The sequence below is a fragment of the Macaca mulatta genome, chromosome 17 (assembly GCF_049350105.2).
Source record: "Macaca mulatta isolate MMU2019108-1 chromosome 17, T2T-MMU8v2.0, whole genome shotgun sequence".
NCBI classification, from domain to species: domain Eukaryota; kingdom Metazoa; phylum Chordata; class Mammalia; order Primates; family Cercopithecidae; genus Macaca; species Macaca mulatta.
In genome coordinates, this window is record NC_133422.1 from 103232674 (window position 1) to 103247181 (window position 14508).

Genomic DNA, 14508 nt, shown 5'->3' on the forward strand with positions numbered 1-14508 from the left:
TAATAGTCTGTGGCATTCTGTGTACTAATGAATTCACCTTTGCTGTTCAAATGGAAATACAGGTCACCTTTCAACTGTGAATTTATTCTAGTAATTGGTATATAGTTTGATCCATTTGACTTAACTAATTTGGATATATGTGGCTTTGTTCTGAAGCGCTTTGTGAGAATGGTGGAAACATTGCCAAGGGCTCATGGCACCAGTGGAAGGTTAATGTTAAAAAGGAAGCTTTTATTGCTTTAAGCCAATGGGCCTTAATGAATTAAAAATAAAAATAAAAATTCAGTGACCAGATGTACCATATGACCCAGCCATCCCATTACTGGGTATATACCCAAAGGATTATAAATTATGCTGCTATAAAGACACATGCACACGTATGTTTATTGCAGCACTATTCACAATAGCAAAGACTTGGAATCAACCCAAATGTCCATCAGTGACAGATTGGATTAAGAAAATGTGGCACATATACACCATGGAATACTATGCAGCCATCAAAAAGGATGAGTTTGTGTCCTTTGTAGGGACATGGATGCAGCTGGAAACCATCATTCTTAGCAAACTATCACAAGAACAGAAAACCAAACACCACATGTTCTCACTCATAGGTGGGAACTGAACAATGAGATCACTTGGACTCGGGAAGGGGAACATCACACACCGGGGCCTATCATGGGGAGAGGGGAGGGGGGAGGGGGGAGGGATTGCATTGGGAGTTATACCTGATGTAAATGACGAGTTGATGGGTGCAGCACACCATGGCACAAGTATACATATGTAACAAACCTGCACGTTATGCACATGTACCCTACAACTTAAAGTATAATAATAAAAAAAAAAAATTCAGTGACCTAATGCCCATGTGAACCTAATGAAGTAATTTCTTTCATTTTGCTTTTTGTTCTACAATGGATGCAAACACCAGACACTTTGAAACAGTAAACTTTAAAAAATCTGTTTCACTTTCTCATTAATTTGCATGGTTGGAATAGGAAATTATGTTGCCCAACCATGGAATAAGTTTGAAGATGGCGAGAAACACCACCAATCATCATGTAAAATAGGGTCGGATGGCACAGAAGCTATCTTTGTTGGTGTTCACAGCTGTTTGCGTTTTAGATGTTAATGAAAGGCTACACATTTGGTTCCACACGTGGAAGAAGGACGCTCTGTAACTCCATTCTCCTCTCTGTTGTTTTCAGTGCTTCGGCTCCTAAAGGAGGGGGCAGACCCCCACACCCTCGTCTCCTCGGGAGGGTCCCTGCTCCATCTGGTAAGAACCGGCACAATCAGTGCCAGTGCATGGGGACACCCGGGGGAGAATACATTACAGGTTCCAACCCAGGAACGAAATGCACATCTCACAGACGATGATCAGAAGGAGGATGTGTTTCTAATTAACAGGCTTGGATAATCTGCTGCAATTATTGTTAATTACTGTATTGAAGTTTGTAAGTAATCTTTCATCAATGAAGTTAGAATTTCTGCCCTAAAGAAATCACTTTTAAAAACTAATAGCCTTCAAACTAAGTTAAATAATATTGTATCAGTTATACAGTATTAGGCAATCATCCTTTCTTTTTTCCCACAAGTTGTCCTTATTCCTCTAATGAAATTTTACTGTATTTTGCTCGTGATCCAGCTCATAGAAATGCAAATACAGCCTGCCCTGTAGTATTTTAGAAACAAAGAAGGGGGTAAGTGAATAAATAAGTAACTACATTTAAAAATATTATATTATACAGTGAGCTGAGATCCGGCCACTGCACTCCAGCCTGGGTGGCAGAGCGAGACTCCGTCTCAAAAAAAAAAAAAAAAAAAAAAAAAAAAAAAAAAATTATATTATAAATAACTACATTTAAAATATCATATTAGGTCATGTGCAAGAAATTTTTGCTGGTTCTGTTAGGGGCCAAAATAAAGTAAAAGTCAATAAGTATTCGATTTGGTGGTCTTTACAACTAATTTAAAGATAGGAACTTAATTTTGAAAAATATAAATTAACGTAAGATATCAGTCTAATTTATGACTGTCTTTCAACACAAAAAATAATGTTGTATTTCTTCACACTATAGCAAACTGTAGTAGAGGGGGTCACGCCCTTAACTTCCAGAAGCTTCTTAACATCACATAAATTTTCAACCTTGATTGCACCTGGGAATCACATGTGTGTTATTAAAATACTGACACCTGACTCCCAACCCGAGTTGAACTCACAAAGATTCTTCTTTTTTCTGGGATGTAGCTTGACCACTGGGAGTTGTTAAGGCTTCCCAGGTGATTCTAATTTATGGCAAACATTGGGGAAAAACTGCACGAAAGAGAAACTGGTGTATACCAAAGGCTCAAGAGATCTGGAATGCAAGTTATTACATAGTCAGCAGAACAGAAAAAGAACAGAGAATATTGTGATAGAAGACAGTTTGCCAAAGAACATAGGCGCTTTCTCTCTAGCATTGGAAATAGATACAAAGAGAGATTTCCAGGTAACCTTTTCCTTCTCTGGAATGTTTTGGTTATGAAATATCTCTGTTTTACACTCAGATACTTATATGACTTCCATGATATTTTCAAGGAGTCGTACCTCATTAGTCCCTAGATCCTAGGTTTTATTTTAAGCAATCCTACTAGGCCCATTCTGCTAAGAGTCTTCCGTAGATCAATATTCTCTTCATGGCAAATATCATAAGCCTGTTTTTTTGTTTGTTTGTTTGTTTGTTTTTGTTGTTGTTGAGACGGAGTCTCGCTCTGTCCCCCAGGCTGGAGTGCAGTGGTGCCATCTCCACTCACTGCAAACTCCGCCTCCCGGGTTTACGCCATTCTCCTGCCTCAGCCTCCCGGGTAGCTGGGACTACAGGCGCCCGCCACCACGCCCGGCTAATTTTTTGTATTTTTAGTAGAGATGGGGTTTCACCGTGTTAGCCAGGATGGTCTCAATCTCCTGACCTCATGATCTGCCTGCCTCGGCCTCCCAAAGTGCTGGGATTACAAGCGTGAGCCACCGCGCCCGGCCCATCAGCCTGTTTTTCAGAAGGTCTAGTTATCAGCATGTTTGCACATCCCAGTAGAAGACAGACCTCTTCCGTGAACAAATCAGTGCAAGTCATTGTTGCTGTTACTAGGAAAGTGTTATTTCTGTGTATTTATGTGTGAGAGAGAAAGAGGAAGGAAAGGAGAAGGAAGAGGAGAGGGAAGGGAAACACAAGGGGCACAGGGGACAGCGAGAGACTGTCACTTCTTCACGTGTGTGTATACATATAGAGAGAGATTAGACTGATATGTTAATTTTGATATTTTTCAAAATTAAGTTCCTATCTTTAAATTAATTGTGAAGACCACCAAATCAAATACCTGTTGTCTTTTACTTTATGTTTGTCCCTAACAGATATAGATAGGTAGGTAGATAGGTAGGTAGATAGATAGATAGAGATAGAGATAGAGATATATAGTATCTGACTTTGAATGAACACATGCATCTCTATGCTCCCAATCAACAAATTAGCAGTTGCTTTCTTGACCTTTGAAATGAAGCCACACCACCACCATCTCTCATCCCCTCGGCAGCTGCCAGCCAGTTTTAAACCGCCATCTCTCTTTTCTGGATAAACAGCTTTCTCACTCTTCTCCCAGGTTCCATCTTTGCCTACACCGTCCTGTTTCCCATTCTCAGCCAGGTCATGTCACTTCTGTATCTGAAATGCTCCAACAGCTTTCCTTCTCTCATAAGTAAAAGCCAAAGTCCTGCTTATGACCACACCATGATCTGTCTCAAGCCCCAGCCCACAGCCGTTGCATCTTCTCCAGTCACTTTCCCTCTGTGCTCTGCTCTGCTGACACCAGCCGTCTTGCTGCTCATTCAGCACCGGCCTGTGCTCCTGCTTCGTGTGCTCTTGCCGGGTTTCCACATGGTACAAGCCTCCCAGATGTACACGGCTCGCTTGCTGACTTGCTGTGGGTCTCTGCTCAACGTGATCTAAAGGAGCAGCCCTCCCTGGCTTGCCCTATGGGGTATAGTAACTCACCGCTGATGCCTCACAAGCAACTTCACTTCCATCCCTTTATCTTGTTCTTTCCCGTCTTTTATAGCACACTTGTCACCAAACCCATCGTAGGTTCAGGTGACTCTTTTCTATTTCCTAGAATGTTAGCTCCATCAGAGGCAGGACTTGTCATATTTTCATGAATATTATAATGCCCAGGAGAGCGCCTGATACTCAGAGATGCTCAGTAGCTTTGTTAAGGAGATAAGCTAATTAATTAATGTTACTACTTAATTAATATCTGACACTGTGATAGATATTGGGGTGAAAAGATGCAAAATGCATATACTGTGTGCATCCGAGGGAGACAGAAAAAGAAACTGCTGATTGCAGCGGACTGAAGAGGGATACGCAGATGACAGTGAAGGAGGCAAACAATGGGGCCACTCGGCTGCCTCTGGGCATCAGTTACAAAGGCTTTTCTCACTCTCCTGGTCCGGCTTAATAACCCTTTTGTCCAAGCTCTCATAACATACACTCCTTGCTTCTCTGTAGATATTGCCACAATGGAGTATAATTAATGGAATATGTGGCTTTTTCTCTCTGCTAGACTGAAATCTCAGAAACCGTGACTGTCTTGGATACTTTTCTTAGCATGTGATGCATAGTGAATACTTGTCCAAGGTCTCATAATGTACCCTCCTTGCTTCTCCATAGATCTTGTCACAATGGATTCTAATTAATGGAATATGTGGCTTTTTCTCTCGGCTAGACTGAAATCTCAAAAACTGTGGCTGTCTTGTATACTTTTCTGTTCTTAGCATGTGATGCATAGTGAATACTCAATACATAGTCAGTGAATGAATGAATGAGCTCTAAGGATATAAGGCGTGATGCATAGTGAATACTCAATACATAGTCAATGAATGAATGAATGAGCTCAAAGGATATAAGGCGTGATGCATAGTGAATACTCAATACATAGTCAATGAATGAATGAATGAGCTCTAAGGATATAAGGCGTGATGCATAGTGAATACTCAATACATAGTCAATGAATGAACGAATGAGCTCTAAGGATGTAAGGCGTGATGCATAGTGAATACTTAATACATAGTCAATGAATGAATGAATGAGCTCTAGGGATATAAGCGTCTCTTTGGGTGAAGACCTAGTTAACAGTATACAGAGTATACTCTAAGCCTGGGTAACAGAGTATAAAGATTCAGAAATGGTAGCATTTGAAGGAAAAAGAAATGAGAAGATTAAACTGATGAGGGAGATGGAAAGCACTTTATTAACTCCCAACCCAGTGCAAAAATATTGTATTTTTATATTGTTATGCAAAGGTTGTGAGACTAGGACAAAGGGGAAGATGAATCTGGAGGACGGATAAGGAAACCTCGTGGCAGCTGAAGGAGGGGGCGCTTAGTGCTGAAGTCTCCTTTTCCTGGGGTTACCAAGTAAATAAAAACAAATGAAAAATTGCAGGTTGCTGGAGAGATGAAATTACAGGGTTTCAAAATGTCTTAAGTACTGAAAAAGGCAATTTAGCCATCTAAAATGTCAAGCGTGAGTATCTGTGCTGTTTGCCTCACCTTTTGGGCGTCCCACGTTATGGAGCCTGAAGCTTCATCAGCACGGAGCTCTAATTATAGACGATCAGGGACTTGGAGGGAACGGCAGAATGCGTTTGTGGAGCATCAGGAATCAGCTGCAGAAATTACTGCGTTGTGTTGTTTACCTCAATTGTTGTTAAAAGTGGATATTTGAGAAACATTTTAATATTTTTGGCCATATAACATCTTTAGTTTTATCTTCTTTTTCATAAAATTTCAACAAATACATCTGAATTAATCTTTTTACCTCATCCTCTATTGAATCATGTCTGTGTTAAACCTATGGCAGGTATCAGGTACTCTGACAGAAGGGGATTAATTGCAAAAAGTAACAACGTCTGTATCCCAGGCATTTGGTCTCATGAGGACAGTATAGACGAAACCTTACATTTAACTCTTTGCAAAAAAAAAAAATTATGTTTATGAAGTAAAAAACAGTATTACATAGGTTTTGCTAAAATGTCTGGAGTTTTGTTAGTACCTTTATTCAATGAGCAATTGAGAAGGAGCTCCTGATGGTAACTGAACCCTCAGCCTCAGACTATAGCCAAGTTTGGATGAAATATATTAGAAATAAGAAATACTCTTTCTTTGATCAAGTGAATTATAGATATAGGAATTTAAACAGTGGAATTCATGTAGCTGTTAAAAATATTGAGCCGGCCGGGTGCGGTGACTCACGCCTGTAATCCTAACACTATGGGAGGCTGAGGCGGGTGGATCATGAGGTCAGGAGATTGAGACCATCCTGGTTAACAAGGTGAAACCCGTCTCTACTAAAAATACAAAAAATTGGCTGGGTGTGGTGGCGGGCGCCTGTAGTCCCAGCTACTCAGGAGGCTGAAGCAGGAGAATGGTGTGAACCCGGGAGGTGGAGCTTGCAGTGAGCTGAGATCACGCCACTGCACTCCAGCCTGGGCGACAGAGCGAGACTCCATCTCAAAAGAAAAAAATATATATATATTGAGCCATAATGTATCTGAAACTATGTCCAAAACATATTATACATGTCCAAAGCCGGTTACAGAATAGTGTGTATAGCACAATCGGATGTATGAGAGAGAGAGAGAGAGAGAATCATTTTAATAGCCAATGGAGGATCTTGAAGACCAGATAAGCAATTTTCAACAGTGACTCAGGTTGGGTAAAGGGGACACGGTCTTTTAATTTTTTTCTGTTTCCTTTTTACAAATGACTTGAACATTTTAAATAAGCATGCATGTTTCATATAAAACTAACATAAAACTAGTTAAGACTGTTTTTATTTAAATTTTGAATTATTTAATAATTTTGCTACTCAAACAAGAAAATGTGCTGCTCAAAACCGAGCTGCTTTTTGTGCTTCACCATCAGTTTCTCTAAAGGCTTGGATGCTATAGGAAGCAGAGATAATTAGCAACTTACTACATAGAGGCGGTTCAACAGCCTAATTTTCAAACTCTAGCAGAAAATAATGTATTTTACAGAGGCAGAATATCAGGATTCCAGAGAAAATGCCTAGAGAAGTATCTTATTTTTAAAAATATATAGTGTTAAAGAACAAAAATAGTTGGTGTGTGGAAGGTGCCCACCAGCGACCCCGCCCACCCACCTGGACACTGGCCATTGAACTCCAACCCCCTTTTCTGCTTTCCTAGAAGAAAAAGGGCAAGAGCTACAAGGGCAGACTCTAGCAAGAACATCGTTCACAGCAGAAGACAATGTCCCCTCTGCACAGGGGCGTTTTCCACACGGGGCCCCCACTCCACATCCTCCAAGGACCTCACAGGGGCTGTTCCTGCATGTTCCTTGGAGGATGTGGAATGGGAGCCCCATGGAGGATGCAGCAGCAGAAAGCAGGAGGCAGGTGAGGGGCAGGGAAGAGAGCGGGCACAGCCAGGCGAGTTGGGTGATCTGACGTCTGAGGGTGAGTGCTGCAGGGTGCTGCCTGGCCCTGGCAAACAGGCAATGGAGGGGCCACGGACTGTGAACAAGAGACTCTTCACATAACACCAGGGGTGCAATTCAAGATTCAAAATTCTGGCTGGATGTGGCTTTTTCAAATTCAATGTCTTTTGGGTCCTTGAGAACCATCACATTCATAATTGGAAAGTCCCTAGTTCAGAATTTTAGATCATTAGTGAAATCTCCAGCTACATCTTGGATGAGAATAATAACCTTGACCTGCCTGCGGGCGTATTTTTATCATGATTCCCTGCATGCTTGACTTAGAGGGCAAAAGGGCAACAGAAGAGCACGTTGTGATGATGCTTTAAATGCTACCAGAAACCCAGTGGATGAGTTTTCCATTTTTTAGGAATACACACTGGCCTGATTTGCTCCACATCAAACGATCAAAGAAAGGCCCCAGTGAAGTTAGTAGCTAGATTTTGTGTTTTGTTTTTATATCTTTGTAATAAGGATCCCAAATTATTAAGAATCAGAACTCTTTCCTGGCAGGGTGAAGGCAGATAACAAGGCATTTTTCACAGACTTCTGATAGAATTGTAACTCCCCTAAGGAAACTTGCAGAAATCCACCTTCAAAGCCACTGGTAACAAAATCTTTCCTAGAGAAACTAGAGGTTTCTAGCGAGAAAGGGTTTCCTTACTTATCAGCCTGAAACTCACCTACTTAGAAAGTCCTTCCTTAAGCAATCTTAATAATTTATATTACTCTCTAGATGTACCAGACTGCTAATAATTCCACAAATGGCTGTTTCCATTCCTCCTCGATATCGCTCAGGCTGTTTCTTACTCTGGCGAGCTCTACTGAGACAGGCCAGCAGCTCACCACTGTCCCCTCTCAGCTTTCTGCCTGCGTCATCCCCCAATTGTAGGTTGTTCTTCCAGAGGTGAGTTCTTGTTTATAATATCAACCCTCTGGCTTAGCACAGCGCTGGGTGCATAGTAGTTCCTCAATGAAAATATAGGTTTAACTAACAGATATATGAATGTCTCACCCCAGGCTGCCTCCACTTGTTAAATGCCTCCTGATCCTTCAAGACTAGCTCCTGTGTTCCCATATCCAATTATCCAATTCCCATCAGGCTGTTAGGTACCTTCTGCTGTGACTGCATAGAATGCTATGCATACCCTTTATCACAAACCTCACACTATCAAACAGCACTATCTCTTAAGAGTAGTTACTGTGTAATTCACTTTCATATATACCTTGCCAAGTGCAGCTGGAATATCATGTTGCCTAATAAAATCTAGAGAATTTAAAATACAGCAAACCAGTGCTGCTGATGAAGGAGATGGGTTTATACTCACTTAACAGGAAAACAGGTTTTTAGGATTTTAAAATTTCTGGATGTGGTTCAGTGTTTAGAGTCCAGTTCCATTGGCCGGAAGCCGTGGCTCTCTGCAGTACAAATAGAAATAATAAATATAATTCAACTCACCGCATTCTGCATAGTTTATCTATGGCGAGATAACCTGGAATATAATATTTGCCAGAGGGAAGATCATGAAAAGCAAAAATAAGTATGTTCAAGATGACACTACAGTGAATATGATCCTTCAGTGTGATGTAGTGGCAGAGAAGTGGACGTGAGTTTGCACAGATGCAAGCACAAGCTAAAAGGGCCGGTCTGCGGCATTGCTGTTGAATAAAAACGAGTGTATGGAAGTTCCAGAATGATGTTAGATTTTGAGAAATTGCAAAAAAAAATTAAATTTGTTTTTCTACTGATATAAATTTATCTCTTTTGTCCCCCACTTTTCTTCTCTGTCACTGTTTCTGACTTTATAGAAATGTTCTTTGAACTACTGAGAACTCATAAACATAGGACAAAAACATGGACTATATCTCATTCAAATTGTGCACCTCACATCGCTGCTTCTTCCCCCATAGCTACTAAAAGTTCAGAGCTTTTTTTTTTTTAAATTTACCTGTAGAACTGTGCCTGGCACATGACATTCATGAAGACAACCCTGGATCAAACTGGATGCTTTCTTAATAATTCTTTCTCTAGTCTCCTCTACCATGACTGCTCCATAACCACTACAGAGAAGGGAAGGGGAAGCTCTCATTGTGAAACATGTAGACTTGTGAAAACTCATGTTAAAATAGATCCAACCCTCATTTTAAAAATTGATGAAAGATAACTCTTATGTATGAACCACAGAATTTGATATGAACCTTCAGACTTGATGTGTGATTTGTAAATATTTGTAATAATTTTCTGATTTACTGAGTGATAGATTTCAGGGTCATTCATGATATGTTCATTAGCCAATTAGAAGGGCCAGAATCCAGAAACCACCCCTTACACCAAGACAGAAAACACACACACACACACACACACACACACACACACACACACATTTTAAGTTCAAAGTTCCTTTTGCTTGTCATTTGGTTCCTATGATTTTCAGTACTTTCAGATGAATCGGCAATGTGAATTGTGTTGAGTTTGTATATTAAGACATATTACCTTTGTTTAGAAAGTTACAAATGAGTGAAGGAGTGTAGTACAAGAGAAGTTGTGAACTGCTGATGCAGTGTTGAAAGGATTTGTTGACATGTTCTAATCACACAGTCAAAGGCTTGGACAGCCTTTGAGGAAGGACTTGCTCTCTCATCACCTTGCGCTCTCAGTTTGTCTTAGGAGGCGGAATGAGATATTTTAGTCACAGATTGGGATGCCAGAATGTAATATTTCAGAGTGAAACCAGTCTTGCTAAATGACAAACCAGAAGGGTGGATAAAGTTTGTTGGAGTCCAGGAGGGATGACATTTTGGGGTTCTTATGTGGAATAAGTGGTATCATTAATGCTTCCTCTGTTGATGGTGTTCTAAGTGGAAAGAAGACTGTCATCGTGGTCCCCAAGTCTTCCATGACAGAGAAGAGTGACCAGGTTGGGAGAAGAGGTAGTACATAAGGATGGGGTAAATCTTAGAAAGAAGCACATCAACGTAAGCATCCAGTGATTCCAGAAGAATCAACGATAAGCTCAGAAGATATCCAAACTTTTTTAGTGCTCTGTGGAAGAATAAGTTTCCCTACACTGGACGAGGCTGCAGGAGAGATGCCGTTTTCAGGGAGACTGACTTCCATTTAGGTTCTCTGGACATTTCCAGAAATGGAAATTGAGCTGGGTTCCCATCATTCCCTGGAGGGGAGTAATCTGTGGCCATGCAGGAATCTAGGAGCTTAGTTGATTAAAGGGCTTGGTAATTCAGGGCAGGCATCACAGGTAGGTTACCCATATAGTCACACAGGGCCTTCTTTTTAGAAAGGTACCATGCTTGGTATGCTTGGTTTCACCCTCTGTTATCACTATCTTGAAATTGTCAATAATTTTAAAACTAGAAGCCGCAGATTTTCATTTTGCACTGGGTCCCACCTTAGCTAGCTCTTCTTGGCATTTCGAGTGGTAAATGAAGGTGACAGCAGGAGCTTGGGGACCTGGCTCCAGGTTGCATGTGGAGGACCTGGTGGTGTCGGAGTTCTGCTGGGCATAATAGAATGTGGGTTCAGTCACTTTCTTGGTGCCATAAAGTGTCACCGGAAAGTGACTGATGTAAGGAAGAGCAACGTGAGTTGGGAGGAAGATTTCCTGACTTGAAGAAAATTCTTTCTAGGGTAATAGATTTACTACATAACAATATTATAAGAACGTTGTAACAGGAATGTTCCGCCATCATACTCTTTTCAGACAAGAGTGACTAGAAGGTATTTATTGCTGTCAAATTATTATTCATAATCCTCTGAAATGTGATTCCCAAAATTATATCACTTGAGAGGGGCTGATACCACTTTCAACGCTGGATCTAATTAACTCTGTTTGATGAAACACAGTGAAAATCCAAGCTGCAGGTATCTGAATATAAATGTAGATTCCTGAGGTGCAGGTCAAGGATATCTTGACAGGCGCAGAAGGAGGAGGTCACATCTTTATTGATTATATGCTGAGCTATCACAAAGCTAAAGAGAGTAGAAAAGGAATTACTTGCATATGAATTTTCTAAAATGAACTGGATTGGGGCCTCACATTCTAACATCAATTTATTGAACTTTCCTACTGTGCCACTCACCTTCTGTGTCCTTGCACCCAAACCTGAAGCTCCAGGGGATGAGGCCTCAGTTCATATGGTCAGGACACTGAGTCTAGTGACCATTTTATTGCTACACATCACCAAGAACATCAGATACAGAAAGACCTTAGTTCAAAACCAAAATTATAAGAATTCACATTTGTCATTGCACCCATTGCTTACTTGAATCCTAATAATGATGTCTGCTAATACATTCCTCCATACTCTTTAGGGACCTCACACCGTGCTTGTTTGCTGTGGTGGTTATACACTCTTGACACAACCTGATAATAGGGGACGGTATGAGTATTCAGTTAGTGTATCATGATTTCGAACCATAATTTGAACACCCATTTGTTTGGTGAAGTGAGAGATTAAATATTTTGCCTAATCTTTGAAGCTGTTTTTTTGTTTCTTTTTACATACTGAATTTTGAGAGTTCTTTGTATATTCATGATAAATGTCTTTTAACAGATGGGTGTTTTGTGGATATTTTTTCTTAGATTATGGCTTGTCTTTTTATACACTGAGAAGTATCTCCTGAGGAACAGAGGATTTTTATTTTAATTAAATTCAGTTTGATAATATTTCCCTGATAGGCTGCATTTTTAGTCATCACTAAGATTTTCTGTTATGTTCTTTTTAGAACTTTGGTAACTTTTGGTTTTACATCTTTTGCAATTTTACATTATGAGTAATATTTGAATATAGGGCAAAATGTAGGTCAAAAGGATTTTTATACATGTGTGTACTCAATTGTTTCAGTATAGTTGACTGAAAGAACATTCTTTCTTCACTGAATTTCCCTTGCCACTTTCTTAAAAATTAGTTGTCTATACATGAATTGATCTATTTCTAAATTCTCTGTTGTGTTCATTGATTAATTTGATTTTATGCCAACACCACACTGCTTTGATTGCTATAACTTCATAATGAGGCTTGAAATTAGGTAGCTTTAGTTCATGAATTTTGGGTTCCACCACCCTAAACTTTTTGGGGCAATTTTAGGTCCTTTGCATTAACTTATGAATTTTAGATTCAGCTTTTCAATATATACAAAAAAACTCATCTGGAATTATGACACATTTGGATTGAATCTCCAGATCAATCTGGGAAGGAATGGTTTCCTAACAATATTGCATCTGCTGACCTAAGAACACACTATAAATTTCCATTTATTTAGGTTTTAAAAAAATTTATCTCACTAATATTTTGTTGATTTTGGTGTGCAGGTCTTACTGATGTTTTGTCAGATTTATCCCTAAGTATTTCAATATCCTTAATGCTATTTTAATTTATAAATTATTTTTCAAAGGCTTACCACTAGCATATAGGAATATCTTTGTTTTGTTGTATAGTGATCTTCCGTCTTTCAACTTTGCTAACTTAATTATTGGTTCTAATAACGTTGCATATTCCATTATATTTTCTACATAGACAATCATGTCATATGTGAATAATGGCAGTTTTAATTATTTCTTTTCAATCTAGATGAATGTATTTGCTTACTCCTTCCTTTTTGCCATGGCTGGAACTGCCAGTGGAATGTTGAAGGGAAGTGGTAAAAGTGAACACGCTTGTTGTCATCTTGGTTTCAGTGCAAAGTGTGGAGGGTTTCTTGGAGACAATTATTAGCTCTTGCTTTGTTATCCAGTCTAATACTCCCTGCCTTTTGTGTCATGTAGAATATGTACACTTATTTATATGGTTACTTACATGTTTAGGTTGAAATCTACCACCTTCCTTTTTTTTTGGTACGTGTCCCATTTGTTTCTCTCTCCTCTTTTTCTGCCTTCTTTAGGTTTGAGTATTTTTCATGAATCAGTTTTATCTCTTTTGTGGTATTATGCACTGTGCATGTTATTTTCGTGTTGCTTTAGTATTTTTAGGATACATCTTTGACTTAACCCTCTCTCCTTTCAAGTGGCATCCTATCCATTCACATGTAGCATAAAAACATTCCTTAAAATATTATGTTTTCATTTCTCCCCTTCCAGCCTTTGTTTTGTTGCTGTAATATATTTTAATCTGTATACATTATAAACCTCATACTCTTTCATGATTTTTAAACAATTATATTTTAAATAGACTAAATGAAAAAATATATATAACTCACACAGTCACAATTCTCAGTGCTCTTCGTTCTGACATAATCTTTTAAGAAGATATCCCACAGATCACTGATGCTCTGCCATTTAAAAAAAATCATTTTTCTTTCCTTGTCATATTTTGTTTAATTTATGTTACTGCTAAAAGAAAGAATACAAGGAAATATCAAATTATTACAAACTGATTTGTAAATCTTTTCAAAAATCTTTTCTTCTGAAATATCTAGTCTGCTGTTGATCCCATCTCAGCCATTAAAGGTCTCATCTCTGAAAGTTAAATTTGAGTCTTTTGAATATCTTTCATGTATGTACTTAACATCTTCAATAGATCCCCTAACTTTTTGAACATAGGGAATATAGTTATAAATATGATTTTAACACCCAGTTTGCTCATTCCACCAGGTGTATCTGTTCACTGTGGATCCTATTTTCCTGCTGTTTTTGTATACTTGGCAATTTTTTTGTTGGATTCTAGACACAGTAAATTTTGCCTTGTTGGGTATTCAGTATTTTTGTAAACAATCTTGAACTCTTTGGGGGCTACTAAATTATTTGGAAACAATTTCATCTCTTCAGGGCCTGAATTTGAAATTTTTTAGTTGGGAACAGAGCAGCATTTAGTTTAGGACTCATATTTCCCTCCACTGAAGCAAAACACATCTAGTACTCTACCCAGTGCCCTGTCAGTTACGCAGTTTTCAGTATGGTTGGCAGGAACAGGCACCATTTCTTGTAATTTATGAGCCCTGAGTTCTCTTTCTTTTCAGGCAGTTC

The 14508-nt window shown here is 39.2% G+C and overlaps 1 protein-coding gene across 1 annotated transcript in view; it reads left to right on the forward strand.

Moving 5' to 3' along the window:
- The window catches only part of MYO16 (myosin XVI), a 617076-nt gene that overhangs the window by 129753 nt on the left and 472815 nt on the right, over nt 1-14508 (forward strand). Inside the window, exon 3 of the mRNA XM_015121440.3 lies at nt 1206-1276. Within this exon, the coding sequence (XP_014976926.3) occupies nt 1206-1276 (71 nt within the window). The remainder of the gene's footprint in view (nt 1-1205; nt 1277-14508) is intronic.